This window comes from Dipodomys merriami, unplaced genomic scaffold (genome assembly GCF_024711535.1).
Source record: "Dipodomys merriami isolate MVZ:Mamm:240054 unplaced genomic scaffold, mDipMer1.0.p SCAF_154, whole genome shotgun sequence".
Classification (NCBI taxonomy): domain Eukaryota; kingdom Metazoa; phylum Chordata; class Mammalia; order Rodentia; family Heteromyidae; genus Dipodomys; species Dipodomys merriami.
The window spans coordinates 2,768,415-2,783,941 of NW_027202871.1; the positions used below are offsets into that span (position 1 = coordinate 2,768,415).

Genomic DNA, 15,527 nt, shown 5'->3' on the forward strand with positions numbered 1-15,527 from the left:
TTCAACACTGGGATTTGTTAACAACTGGGTTTCTTCCCTTTGTATTTGGGAGTAACTTATAGCCCCATACTCCCCAACCCAAACTATAAGTTCTGATTATTATGCATAGACTTCAGTTACAAGTTAATAAAGAAGTACAAGTTGACTCAACTACAAGATGTAGAAGAACTACAAATACACTCAATTATAAGTTGGGCTAAATTTACCCACCTCACCAGATATGGTAGCTCCAGCACTCAGGAGGCTGGGGCAGATGGATCTCAAGCTAGAAGTTTATTATAATTTTTTTTTTTTTTTTTGCCAGTTCTAAGGCTTGAACTCAGGGCCCTGGGTACTGTCCCTGAGCTTCTTTTGCTCAAGGCTAGCATACTACCACTTGAGCTCCAGTGCCACTTCCAGCTTTTTCTGAGTAGTTTACTAGAGATAAGAGTCTCATGGACTTTCCTGTCTGAGCTGGCTTCGAGCTATGTCCCTCAGATCTCAGCCTCCTGAGTACTGAGAATTACAGGCGTGAGCTACTAACACCTTGCTATGAGACTCATCTCCGGTAAACTACCCCAAAAAGCTAGAGGTTGAGCTGTAGGCTCAAGTGGTGCAATGCTAGCTTTGAACTTAAAAAGCTCAGGGACAAAGCTCAGCCCTGAGTTCAAAAACTGGCACCAAAACAAATCTTATAGACTAATGCAAGCACGCACGCACGCACGCACGCACACACACACACACACACACACACACACACACACTTCCAATAAGATGTCGATTAACTTGAAACTCTCCAGAAACAAAAACTATAGACTAATGCAAGCACGCACGCACGCACGCACGCACGCACGCACGCACGCACGCACACACACACACACACTTCCAATAAGATGTCGATTAACTTGAAACTCTCCAGAAACAAAAACTATAGACTAATGCAAGCACACACACACACACACACACACACACACACACACACACTTCCAATAAGATGTCGATTAACTTGAAACTCTCCAGAAACAAAAACTGCAGTTGTAGTATCTCACTACTATTTACAGAGGCTTGCGGTTAAATTCTGCACCCCGAGATTGCCAGTTGTATCATACAGCCAAGTTCAGTCACATGTTCTAAGAATAGTGGAGGGTAGCTGTGAGTGACACATAATTTTCAACCATGGCCTAATGAGGAAGTGAAACTTAATTTCCACAAGAACAGCAACCTAGATTTTAGAAACTGTGCTTCAAAACTATCTCAGATCTAATTCTGCTTTATATAGTTAATGCATTTTTATTAAAATTAAAAAATATACCCTTTCTGAAGTGAAATACTTTTAAAATGGTAGTTTCTATCTACCTCAAAGTAGATAATTAAAGCAAAACAGTCTGCCATATCGTCAAGTCATAACTACATTCAACTTCCTGAATTTCGCAGTACTTATGAAGGGATAAACTTGATTCTATATAAATACATTATTAATAATATATGCAAGATATTACATATAAATAAAGCTGCTTAAAAGTAAATTGTTTTGGGGCTGGGAAGGTGGCTCAGTGGTAGAGCGCTTGCCTTGCATGCTCAAAGCCCTGGGTTCGATTCCTCAGCACCACATAAGCAAAAAGAAAAAAAAGCCGGAAGTGGCGCTGTGACTCAAGTGGTAGAGTGCTAGCCTTGAGCTGAAGAGCTGAGGGACAGCGCCTAGGCCCAGAGTTCAGGCCCCATAACCGGACCCAAAAACAAAAACAAAGAAAACAAAAAAAAAAAAACCACAAAAAAAAGTAAATTGTTTTAAACTAATTTGATAACTCAGAACTCATTTATACACAAATGAAATACTAATTATAATTATTCATATCCTCTAATAATATATCCTCTAATAATCTCTAGAAAATATAATGTATTAGCTCAATTTCTGGTTTGACATTTAAATTACAAATGACTCTTTAAAAAGGTTTTTATTCAGAATTTTTAATTTAGCCTCATCATTCTCCCCATTACTTTAGGTTCTTTTTTTTTTTTTTGGCGGGGGGGAGGTCCAGTCGTGGGGCCTAAACTCTGGGCCTGGGTGCTGTCCCTCAGCTCTTCAGCTCAAGGCCAGCACTCTACCACTTGAGCCACAGCGCCACTTCCGGCTTTTTTCTTTTTGCTTATGTGGTGCTAGGGAATCGAACCCAGGGCCTCATGCATGCAAGGCAAGCGCTCTACCACTGAGCTACCTTCCCAGCCCCCTCTCCCCATTACTTTAGATAAATTTAAATTGATAAATGAACTTGGTAGTTTACTTACTATGTACTAGCACCTAGCTCACATACTATTATGTCATAATAGAATCTCGCTGAGAACCTAGTAAATGAACAGGTTTTCACAAACAAACAATAGATTTGAAAAGTACAAATTAATATAGAGAATGCATGTCTGATAGCCTTTAAAATTTTTAGAGTGGGGGAATTTCTATAAAATGTACTAGGACATTTATTTTTCTTGGAGAGAAGGACCCAACAAAGAATCTCTGGCAGAGTCAATTTTTTGACCAGCCTAAAAAAAGTTTTAGCAACAATCTTACACAATACCTCTGATGCTTGACATTATCTGGATAATCCAAATGTCAGAATGCAAAGTTACTTCTGTTTCACATACTCTATTGGGATTCAAGGATGCCTTTCTTTTAATTAAAACCACAATGGAAAGGCAAATCCAGTATTTCTTCACTGCTTATTTTTATTTTCTCAATGCCTGGAAATGAAAGCGCTAAGCCAGGTGACAGTCAGAAAGCCAAGGCCAACCACAGCAGGAAATTATTTAGGGTAGTCTTTCTGTGCCCTGATCGGCTGCGGGAACTGTGAAGGTCACAGGGTGCAGCGAGACTGGGAGCACGTGGACTACTCCAAACAAAGTTCACACTGCTCCCACCCCTGCCATTCTTCACTGACTACTCAGTGCTGGTAAGAACTTATAGCAATGAACTCTAAGAAATAGCACAGGAATCTTAACACAAAAGAAAACCAAAAGCTAGCAGAGAATTCATCAGTTTAAGCTAAGCTTATTTCCTAATCATTCTCAGAAATGCCATTTCAACCAGCATGAACAACCCCTTCCTGATGCTTAGAAACAACCCTACTAAAACTGCACTTCCACAAAGAATACAAACTTACGGAACTTTCTCAAACACTCCTTACACAATTGGAAAGTCACTAGTTTCTGCAGTGTGAGAAGGGGAACAGTGTCACTGTAGCATTCTCACTCTTAAGAACTTATCCTTTGAAGATGACCGTGGGCTCTTGCTCTCTGCTGGTCAACTGGATGCTCCCAGTAATTAAACAGCCTGGGCAAGGAAAGATGCAAGAGACAGTCTGTTCTGTGGAAACAGCCAACAATGACGTTTAGTTAACTCTCTGCTGGTCTTAGCAATACTAACTGGGTGGATCAGCAAAGGAAACTGGAAGTTTCACACTTAATACAAATTTGTTCTAAAATCTGAGTTCCTGACTACAGAACTGGTTGGATATATGTCTGTAATGCTAGCTTTTACACACACTGATTAATGTGTTTGAAAAATACCAACCTGGATAATGATTTTATATTATATCCTTATTTTCAAGACTTGCCAAAATGTATTTAAGAGCTTGTCATGTTATTTCAAATTCTCCTATTAACAAGGAATTTTTATTATAAAATTGCAGCTTTTTTTTTGTCTGTTGTGGAGCCTGAACTCTGGGCCTGGGCGCTGTCCCGCAGCAATTCAGCTCAAGGCTGGCACTCTACCACTTGAACCACAGCGCCATTTCCCACTTTTTCTGCTTATGTGGTGCTGAGGAATCGAACCCAGGGCCTCACACATGCAAGGCAAGCACTCTACCACTGAGCTACCTTCCCTAAATTGCAGCTTTTAAGTTAATATTTCAGAAGTTGGGCTGGGTTAAGTTTATCTCAGAAGAAATTTTTAGATATGAGTAAGTCCATATATCATATCATTCCTGGTCCCTAGAAAGCTATGATTATCATAATCTAAATATGAAAATAAGCATCTATGCCAGGTGCTGGTGGCTCATGCCGTAATCCTAGCTACTCAGGAGGAGATGAGGATCGTGGTTCAAAGCCAGCCCACACAGGAAAGTTTGAGAGACTCATCTCCAATTAACCACTAGAAAATTGGAAGTAGAGCTGTGGTTCGAAGTGGTAGAGCTCTAACCTTGATTGAAAGAACCCAAAGGGCTGGGTTCAATTCCTGAGCACCACATAAGCAGAAAAAGCAGGAAGTGGCCCAGGCCCAGAGCTCAGGCCTCATGACCAACAAAAAGAAAAAAAGAAAAAAGAAGAGCCCAGGGATAGAGACCTGGTCCTGAGTTCAAGCCATGTGACCAGCAAAAAAAAAAGTAATAATAATAATGATAATAACAAAAGCAAATAATAATAAACAAGAAATACTAAGGATTTAAGAAATTCCTTATTAAAATGCATTGCCTTTTTTTCCTCCCAGAAGTGGTGAGTTTTAGATGTACTTTATCCTTTGTACAATAGTTCATAGTGTTGCAAAGTACAGTCCAACCTAAGCCCTTAGGCTCTCATCTATAATTCCAAACCCAGAATGAAACAGAAAGTGGCTCAGCCTTCAGCCTTCTGTTGTCTTTTACATATGCAAAATTATTTTTAGCTTAAAATTCTCAGATTAATTAAAAAGGAGAAACACTACAATTTTTACAAAGTGAGTTTCTTTCAAATTTACTAGTATCTAATTTGAACAAGCCAGAAACATCATGCAACTCAAAATATATTTTATTCTTTTGTAAAAGTGACATACATATGTACTTAAGTTTTCCTTCCCCAACTCACAAAAAGACTGGTGATATTAAGTTATTGATCTATCATGAATGAGGAACCTTTTACCTGCCAAAGGCCCTTAGGATATTTATTACATAATTTGTGGGTCATACAAATACAAGCAGATGGCCAAGAGCAGCTGATGAAACATGTTGGTCCGTCCCATCATGTACCACATGATTCTGTGCACTTTACACATCACATGGGCCACAGGTTCCCCATCCCTGGCCAAGTGAAGAGGATCTGAAGTCTTAATTTAAATGCAATCCAAAATCACCACCATGAGACAAAGAACTACAATTGGTTATAAGAAATAAATAAGTTATAGAAAATTTCAATCTCAAATGACTGGTTTTAGTACCCTTTCATGACTAGTCAAGGTTTGTATGTGAACAAAATGATTCATTCTTTAGAAATAGCCCCTGCCAGGTGGAAGTAATTCATATCTTATATCCTAAGTACTCAGAAGGCTGAGATTTGAGGATTTTGGTTCAAAGCCAGCCTGGACATCAAAAAGCCAGAAGTGGAACTGTGGCTCAGGTGGTAGACCAGACCATGAGTTCAATATCTAGGATCAGCACAAAAAAAATAGTAGTTTCCAAACCTGGAAAAAAAAATGTAGCTCACTGGTCAAGATGAAAAACAGGACTTTAGGAATTTATCATTCCTTAAGGTACAATGTTATTTTAAAAAACCTAGAAATCCTAGTTGAACAGGAAAGAGAGTCACTGGGGCACAAGAGAGCTAATGAGTCAAAAGTAGTATTCTTTTATATGCCCACTATATGCAAACTTAGTTGTTTTTTGTTTTTTTAGTGCCCAAAGGAATTGCTGCTATTCCTTTTTTTTCCTGTTGGGTTCAATCAAAATTGAAAGTTTGGATTTGACTCAGTAATAATGTGCCATGCAATTACTCTTATGAATTGCCAGATAACCTTATAAATTATTTCTTCCAACTATCTAAAAGTTATAAAACCTTTGCTTTCTCCAATGTTCATTTTTATTACATAAACACATCAGTAAAGAACTGACCCCAACCTGAAGCCAGGTGACAGCTGCTTCAGAAAGTCTAATCTGCTTATTGATGAAAAGCCAGAAAGAACATGAATGATTGCTATTGATTTCCATGATAGCGCTACACAGACCCAGTAACTTCTCTAGATTAGTATAGATAGAAGCCAATTAGTTTTATTTCATATGTAAATAGCAGCATAATTCATTGGCCTGCTTTATCCTAAAGCACAAGGCACACATTTTCAAAGTCACTTCAAATACAGTTCTTGCTTATGGAGCTCTCTTTTTTAAACAGAATTTTTAAAATAAATTCAAACTCATACAGCTGTGTATATTCAAGAACTACCAAAAAGTCACAAGGCACAGTAAGTTTCAGCTGCTTTCTCTCCAGTGTTATCAATAACACATAATGAGTTAGATCACACATAACAGCTGTGTAGGCCAAAGCCAACTTGGCTAATTTAACTATCTAGTAGATTTCAGTCAGGAGCCTGGTCTAGTTTAGGTAATTCACTTTGCAAGTCCTAGAAACCACATCGATTCATACTTCTACTATTAATTAATTAATACGCATTTCTTACACAATTTATGTGAAGTCACTGATGGCATTGTCTCTCAATAACATTAGAAAAAGAAAAAGCTCACGAAAGCCACTGTCAATCAAAACTATCCAACTACAACTAGCACAGCATTCTAGGCTTCAGTCTTCTACGCAAATCAGTTCCAAAGGAACTGTCCTCTGAGAAAAATTAGCCATGGATTCAGTTTTTAGTTTTCTTCTTTATCACTCTCTCATTCAACAAATTCAGAATCAGAAGTTGCTGGCTGCATTGCAAGTACCCTCCCAAATAAAACTAGTTTGTAGTGTGTCCCTTCCTTCTTGATAGGTGACAATAACTAGAAGACTATCCTGGCACAGTTTATAATAAATGAAATGTAAAAACAATGGTGATCTTTAGCGCTAAGTAGAGTTTTAAGTGGCCTCCACAATTTCAATGATCCCAATTATTATCCTAATTAGTGATACTCTCTTAAAACTGTTTAGTTCTGCCATCCAATTTCACCATCTACTGATGAGTGCCCACTATTAGAGATTGTTTTCTTTATCAAGATTACAGCATTCACTGCTGTTTCCTCAAGTGCACATTTTAAATTTAGAAATGTACAAAAGCTTCAACATCCATCTGAGATGTTCCTACACACTAGTTTCTAGTTGGTGTTGGCAATAAACATCTACAAATGAATATAAACAGTAAGAAGGTAAAGATGAGCACTATTATTTCATTATAAAAACAAAATAACTTACTGAAATCTTTAAAAATAAGTTTTTAGTATCTAAGCATCTTTGACTAAAGAGCTGAAGAGAATTAAACTTACCTAGCTCAATTTTCTCTCCAATTTCATCCCTAACAAAATGAACACATTTAACTGAGATTAACTTAGAATTTAAAGCCTCATGCTTAGAAAGCAAAATAATTTTACTTCAGTCTATTGGAGACCCAGAAGTACTGTATAACTTTCCCCAAGTTCCACGCAAGGAAGGTAATGTGACATAGTATGTAATAATGGTTTGCCAAATCATAAACTACTCTAAACAATTAGAACAAATGCTATTCATTATTCACTATTCCTGAATCCAAAAATTACTAAGTCTAACTTGGACATATAAACAGCTGAACACACACTTCCTGGTTATGTGCAATCTGCACAGATAGACCAGCTTTACAGGCCTGACCACAGAGATTAATAACTTTAGCCAAATAATGTGGTAACCATGTGAACCTGGGCTGCTCCAGCTTGTTTGTGAATCTCTCAGCAAGGCTCAACATGCCGTTATCTGCATCTTGTTGCCAGGAAACACAACATCGCTTTGGAATACAAGGAAAGCCAGGTTGCAATGACCACAGGTCAACTTCCCAAAAGCCTAATTTTTGACAGCTGGCTATTTCCAATCTTACATTTCTTCCTGTAGTCCAGAGAATTTTGCTTTACTAGTTAATGGTTAATAGTATATACGTACTTTTGGGGGGCTATTCTATCAGAGCAGGACCATTTGTAATGTAGGAGTAACTATAGCCATACTTCCACTTCTGGGTTTTGCTGGTTAATTAGAGATAAGTCTCAACAACTTTCTTGAGCAGGCTGGCTTCAGATGATCCTCAGATTTCAGCTTCCTGTAGCTAGGGTTATAGGCCTGAGTCACTGGCGCCTCATGTAGTAGTAGCAATATTATAGGAGTTAGAGGAGTAGTAACTGATTCTTCCTCTACTGATCTGACAAATACTACATCTCAGTAAAACTGATTTGAAAATCAAGCACTTACTACAACTCTTTAGTAACTGATCTAACAGTGTATACTTCTGAGTCTGTAGCAACATACTCTTTATTAAAGCAGTCTTATCAAAGGATAAATACCTAATACCTTGCTAGGAATTTCTGGGCTCAAAATGACTGTCTTGCCTTGCTCACAGTAACAGAACACAATGTGTTAAAAATATGCTAGTTCCTTCCTGATAGTTCAAACAGAAACTTAATGTACCAAGATGCTCAAGTACTCAGTGGCCTGGAAACTGAGTTCGTAAGAGTGAAGTGGAGCCAAATGCTGTTGGTTCAAGCTTGTACTTCACTCAGAAGACTGAGATTGGAGGATCACAGTCCGAAGCCAGCCAGGGCAGTAAAGTCTGTGAGACTCATCTCCAGTCAACTACCAAAAAAGAGCTGGAGATGTGGCTCAAGTGATAGAGCACTAGTCTTAAGCTCCAACACACATGGATAGCACCCAGGCCCTGAGTTCAAGCCCTAGGACCAGCTAAAAAAAAGGGGTGGGGAATGAAGTGGGAGGCCATTGTTCTATGGATTCCTGCAATCTGGAGCTGGAAGGATTAATGATTTTGACAGTGAAGACAATTACCTGAAATAGCAGTTAGAATTGCTAGCTCATAGACAACAGATTTTAGACTACCTTATAAAAAGCAAAAAAGGAAAAAGCCTATAATCCTAGCTACTCAGGAGGCTGAGATCTGCAGATCAAGGTTTAAAGCCAGCCCAGGACATCCAGGAGACTCTTATCTCCAATTAACCACTACTCAAGAAGCTGAGCTGCAGGAGGAACTATTGAGGCAAGGCCAGATGGTTTAAAAAAAAAAAAAAAAAGGCAAAAGCTGCACTCTGGTGGCTTATTGTCTATAATCCTAGCTACTCAGGAGGCTGATCTGAAAATGGAGGAGTTTGTTTTACTTGTTGGAGGGATGTGGGGCTTGAACTCAGGGCTTAGGTTCTACCCCCTCAGCTTTTTGTTTTTGCTCAAGGCTAGCATACAGCCAATGGAGCCGCAGTTCCTCTTCTGGTTTTTGAATGGCTAATTGGAGATGAGCCTCATAGAGTTTCCTGACCCCCTCTGGTTTTGCTCAGATCGCAGCAACTTGAGTAGCTAGGATTACAGGCATGAACAACCAGCACTTGGCCTGAAAAATCAAGGTTTGAAGCCAGTCAAACCTTGTGACTCTTTGAACTCAGGGCATGGGTCCTGTCCCTGAGCTTTTCATTTTGCTCAAGGCTACTGTTCAACTACTTGTACCACAGCTTCACTTCTGGGATTTTGGTGGTTAATTGGAGATAAGTCAAGGACTTCCCATTCCCAGGCTAGCTTTGAACTACAATTCTCAGGATCTCAGCCTCCTGAATAGCTAAGATCACAGGTCTGAGTCACTTACACCTGGCTCCTATGACTCTTATTTCCAATTAACCAGCAAGAAAAGGTTGGATTCGAGGTGTGGCCCAAGTGACATCCCATCAGCTGTAAGCAATAAAGCCAAGTGAGAGGCTCAGAGTTCAAGTCCTTGTATCAGTGCACCAAAAAAAAAAAAAAAGAATGTCAGGTGCTGGTGGCTCATACCTATAATCCTAGCTACTCAGGAGGCTGTGATCAGAAAGATCATAGTTCGAAGCCAGCCCAGGGCAGGGATGTCTATGTCTTAGCTCCAATAAACCATCCAAAAGAAAGAAGTGGAGCATTAGCTTTGAGCACAAAAATTCTGGTACAATGCCCAGGCCCCAAATTCAAGCCCCAGGACCAGTACAACTAAGTAATAAGCCAGCTAGCTCATGCTTGTAATATAACTTCTCAGGAGGCTGAGATCTGGGGATCAAGGTTAGAAGCCAGCCAGAAAAGTCGGTGAGCCTCTTATCTCCAGCACAAAAAATAAACAACATACAACATTTTAAAACTAAATAAACCAGGTTATAAGATTAACCTTGAATTTCCTTTGGAAATCAAGTTATCCTATTTGATTCAATGAGTATTTGATTCACAACACTGAAATGTATATGCAACTTCTTAGTCATATGCCTGTGGGACAGAATGTCATCTAAGCTATTCAAATAATAAAGTCTTCACTGTTTGGTTAGGTAAATAGCCCCCATTCAAATACCATGAAAAATCAGTATAGCATAATAACCAAAATGAGAGGAAAAACAGAATGCCACATTAGTAATAAAAGAAACCACTATATTAAGCTTTTAGTCTATCTTCTCTAGACCACTTAACAATTGTATTATTAAAATACATACCTATACATCATTCTCATTCTATCATTTTCTGGGTTACAGTAAAATCTTTCCAAGTGCTCTTGGGAATCATTGGATACACTCTGCCACTTCTGAGTAGTTGTCTTCTTGATCTGCCAATGATATGGGAGTATCGTGTGATGCTTCAAGCAATCCCTGCCATAAATACAAGTGCCTTGCAGGAAGTCCATGCAAATTTCTATTTCGTTCTCTTGGTGAGTGTGGTACTGCAGCTGGTTTACCAGCTCAAACACCAGGTCAAGAGAAGCCTCCTCACTTTTGTCCCGGAAAAGCTCAGTGTTCAACTTATTACTGGTGTTCAAAATGTACTGAATTGTAAAAGTGTTTTCTTCAAAAACTCCTGGAACACAATCTCCAGCTTTTTCAACACAGTCAGGACTAGTAGGAGCTGGAACATCCCCTGAAACTGAATGCAAAACCTCAGCCTGGAAGGGCCCAGCTGTAGAATCCGCCTCTGCCACTGCTCCACTGATGGTTTCAGATGGGAAGCTAGGATCCTGGATTGGAACCACTTGTTCTGGAGTTTCAGTGGAAGGATGGGCTTCTGATAATTGGCTCTCGCTATTTGCCTCATCAGGAATCAGGACAGACACACTGTTTTCTGCCGGTGGGCATGAAGGAGGGATTTCCAGAGGTTTTTTCACCATAGGTTCATGTAAGCTGCTTTCATCTGTACTCTGGTCTCTAGCTCTAAAAACCTCATCAAGTGAGCCAGATTCTAGCAAAGTGTTTAATATAGGCCTCAAAGACCTCAGGGTTCCAGTTCCCAATCTCTTCTGGTCCTGCTTTTTCTTAAAACAAGTCTTCAGAGGAGTGATCTTCCCAGAGAGTTTCATCTCACATGGAAAGTCATCAGGAGGAGAGGGAGGCTGGACTACGCAGGCTGGCTCAGGTTCAGTGGTTTCCATTTCCATGATGTAGATTAGTTCCAATAGCTCCTCAGAGTCTGAAAATCCTATCGGGAAAGGAAGAATGATTACCATTTGCAAACTGTCAAGTGAATCTTATTCATTCATAAAAATGGTTTGTTAGTTTAAATAAGTCCCTGAAATCCCTTGTCTTGCACTATATTCAGTATTTGCAAATCAATTTCAACTTTTATTCACAATTAAAGGCTCCAAAGCCTATGGCAGATTAAAAAAAAATTTATCTATGAACTTAAGGTAAAACAGGATGTAACTGTTTGAGGTATAAAATTTTCCTGTGATTGCCTGTCTTGTCCCTTAATGCTTTTTCTATTAAACTCCTTCCTTTGCTAAAAAAAATAATTATTATCCTGTGATTTTAGATAGAGATGGGTAGGAGATGGGAGAAATAATAAATTAGCTAGCAGGTAAACCACATCTTCCCCAGTTTTGTGGTTCTCCTCACAGTTGCTTATGAATCATCTGTTTCATGAGTTGGCAGAAAAAAATGTTTGTGTGTGTGCCAATCCTAGAGCTTGAATTCAGGGCCCATGCGCTGTCCTTGAGCTTCTTTGCTCAAGGCTAGTGCTGTAGTGCTTGAGCCACAGTTCTATTTCCGGTTTTCTGGTGGTCAACTGGAGCTAAAAGCCTTAGAGACTTTCCTGCCCTAGATGGCTTGAAATCGTGATTCTCAAATCTCAGCCTCCTTAGTAGCTAGAATTACATGCATGAGCCAAAAGCACACAACTCAAAAACTTACCTCCAGAGGGAAAAAGTTTATTAAATAAAGAATAAATTTCTGGGCTGGGAAGGTGGCTCATTGGTAGAGTGCTTGCCTTGCATGCCTGAGGCCCTGGGTTCGATTCCTCAGCACCACATAAGCAAAAAGAAAAAAATCGGAAGTGGTGCTGTGGCTCAAGTGGTAGAGCACTAGCCTAGCCTTGAACTGAAGAGCTGAGGGACAGTGCCCAGGACCAGAGTTCAGGCCCCACGACTAGACCCAAAAAAATAATAATAATAAAGAATAAATTCCAAAGTTAAACAAGTGAATTTGGGGCAATCATATACACAGGACACAAGTGCTCAATTGAATTGTTATATGAAAGAGAACCAGAAGCCTGTTATGCACTTTAGACTTCTGACATATTCCAAGAATATTCAAGGCCTACTTTTGCAATAAACACATTACTACTGCTGAAAGAATATAGCAGGGTGTGTTTGCCTTTAGCAATAACCACTGCACATTGTGCTAGAAACCAACAACAACTCCCTAACACAAAAAGAGTCTCACAATCCTTGTCTTCAGAAAAGTTACATATATGCATTTTGAAAAGCAAATGAACATATAGAAGAGCAGCAAGAAAATACAGAAAGTATACCATACCAAATTTCAGATTCTAAATTAACTACTAAAAGATTTACTTTTTTAAAAATGTGGTTTTTTTTGTTTTTTTTTTTTGTTTTTGCCAGTCATGGTGCCTGAACTCTGGGCCTGGGCACTGTCCCTCAGCTCTTCAGCTCAAGGCTAGTGCTCTACCACTTGAGCCACAGCACCACTTCCAGCTTTTTCTGCTTATGTGGTGCTGAGGAATCGAACCCAGGGCCTCAGGCATGCAAGGCAAGCACTCTACCACTGTGTTTTACAAGAATCAGAACTCTTGGTTAAAACAAAAAAGATTTTACAGGCTCAAACTTGTAATCCTAGGTACTCAAGAGGCTGAATTCAGAGGATCAAGGTTCAAAGCCAGCCCAGGCAAGAAAATCTTGGGAATCTTAATGTCCAATTAACCACCAAAAGGCCGGAAGTGAAACTGTGGCTCAAATGGTAGCCTTGGGCAAAAAAACTCTGGAACACACTCACTCAGGTCCTGTGTTCAAGCCCCAAGACCGGCAAACACAAACACACACACACACACACACACTCACTCACTCTGGAAATATTGACTGAAATAATGCCAGATGAGAGAGGACTGCAAGGATCATCAATCCTCTGCTCTTTTTCCATAGACTGGAGATGTCTGAAGCAAGGACACTTGATTTAATCACATGTGCATCGTGGGTGTCCAGTACGAGGCCTGGCACAATGCACACTGGATATTCCATAAACATTTTGTTGGCTGGATTACTGAAGAAGAAAAAAGGCAAAGATTCAATGCTTTGTTCTTAGTGATTTGAGTCGAAACCAAAAAAAAAAAAAGATAAAGCTTGAGTCTTTGAAAAATGAGTATTAATGATCTATTGGAGAAATTCATAGATCTATGTATAAAGAAGTGCCCAGCTGTCAAGCTCAGAAAAATAAAATAAAACACAAAAGCACTAAATAACAGTGTTGGTTTAAATATGAGAGGAAAAGGTACGAAAAGGAGAGTTCAGTAGGAGCTGGCATGGTGAGGGAAAGCTTCACCAAGGAGGGATCTGACAGGAGACATAAATCAACTGGAAAGCAGCCAAGGCAGGCTTTATTATTCCTCACTCGGTGTCTTGCCTCCAGGCTCTATTGGCACAGATTGTGGTATTCCCTCTCCACCACGCCAAACCGGCCTGTGCCTCCTCCACGCGCGCGCGTCCACACACACACAGCGCAACCACCCGGCCACACTGGCCTGTGCCTTCTTCCTCCAACTCGCACACACAGCACCCCCTGCCCCATCACACCCAATCAACGCAAACCAGACACAACCATGTGTCATCACACACACACACACACACACACACACACACACACACACACACACACACACACACACACACACACACAGAGCAACCGCCGTCACGCCCCATCAACCCAATCCTGACCCGACCCATGTCACACGCACACACAGACAACTTTTCCCGCTGTCGCCCTTCCTGGAACACGGGAACGACATCGGGAATCGAGGCAAAGAGGAGGGAAGGCGCGGGGACCAAGTTCCCCAGTCAGTCTGCAGCCCAGGGCGGGCGGGCGGGCGGCCTTCTCCCGCCTCCCAGGCCCGCTGCTCCTCCGCGCCGGCCTCCGCCTCGTGACGCCGGGTCCGGGCGGCCCCGCGTTCCCGACGGACCCCGGCGACCGCGGCCGCCGCTGGCCCCGCGGGCCGGGTCCGAGCGGCACCTCCTGCCGGCCGCGGCCGTTACCGCGCCAACGCCGCGGGGCGTCCCGAACGACCCCGGAGCCCCCCAGCGCCCGGACCCCCGTACGCACCCCGGCCGCCACTCGGGACCGCCGCACCGGCCGCTCCCCCGCGCCGCCGGGGCTCCGTCCCACGAGCCCGAGGGGCCCGCAACGCGGGGGGTGCGGGGACCGCGCGGGGGGCGCGGCGGGGGTCCGCGAGGGCCCGGCGCCCGCCAAGTCCCGGGAAAACAAACCCGCACAACTTGGGGGGCGGCGGCGCGAGGGGCGGGGCGGCCCGGGCTCCCGCAGCGCCCGGCGCCCGAGTCCGCGCCGGGCTCCCCTGGGCGCCCGCCCGGCCCGCAGGGACGCGCCCCGCCCGCCGGGCCCCGGAGACCGCGGCAAGGCCCCGGGCGGCGCGCCGCGCACACCTGCCGGACTCCGTGACTAAGTGCGAGCCCGCCCGTCCCGGCGCCGACGAGTCCGGAGCCCCCCGGCGCGGAGACGCCCAAAGCCCTACGTACGGCCCTGGCCGGGTTCCCTGCCCGCCGGGGGGTCGGGGCCGCGCGGCCCGCGCCCGCCCGGCCGCCCGCCCGGGGTCGCCGCGCCGCTCGGAGCCCACCTTTACCTCAGCGCGCTGAGGACCGGCGAGGGCTGACCGCGGAACCGCGGCGCGGGCAGTGTCGGGGTCGGCGCCGAAAGCGGGCGCCGGCGCCTAGGGACCGCAGCCTGGCGACGCGGCCAGCCGCGCGCGGGCCATCCCTCTGAGAGGAGCGCCGAGAGCCAAGTCCGCGCTCCGAGTCCAGCTAGCTCTCCTGTCACCGCGAGCTCCGCTTTAAGTGGCTTCCGGTCGCCTCCTCCCGGCGGCCCCGTCGCGGAGGAGGAGTCTGGGTGGCGGGTGGGCGGGGTCGGCTGAGGATCTTGCCGTTAATTGGCTGCCCGAAAGTCGGGCCCGCCCCGCGCGCGCGAGTGGGGCGCGGGTGTGCGTGCGCGCGCGCTCCCGCGAGGGGGCGTGCCTCTCCGCGGGCTGGCCGCGGTCGCCCTGGGCTGGGCGGCGCGCCTGCGTGGGGCGAGCGGCGCGCTCGGGAGGGACAGAGGGTCACTTTGTTCCGCGGGGACCCGGCTCCCGCTGGAGGGAGG

General features: G+C 43.5%; 1 protein-coding gene across 1 annotated transcript in view; it reads right to left on the reverse strand.

Annotated features, from left to right (window-relative positions):
- Positions 1-15,203, reverse strand: part of Tiparp (TCDD inducible poly(ADP-ribose) polymerase) — a 34,861-nt gene extending 19,658 nt beyond the window's left edge. The window contains exons 1-2 of the mRNA XM_070022895.1: positions 15,016-15,203; positions 10,380-11,352 (exon numbers count right to left, since the gene is read on the reverse strand). Of these exons, the coding sequence (XP_069878996.1) occupies positions 10,380-11,311 (932 nt within the window). The 5' untranslated portion in view covers positions 11,312-11,352; positions 15,016-15,203. The remainder of the gene's footprint in view (positions 1-10,379; positions 11,353-15,015) is intronic.
- Positions 15,204-15,527: the final 324 nt, after the last annotated feature.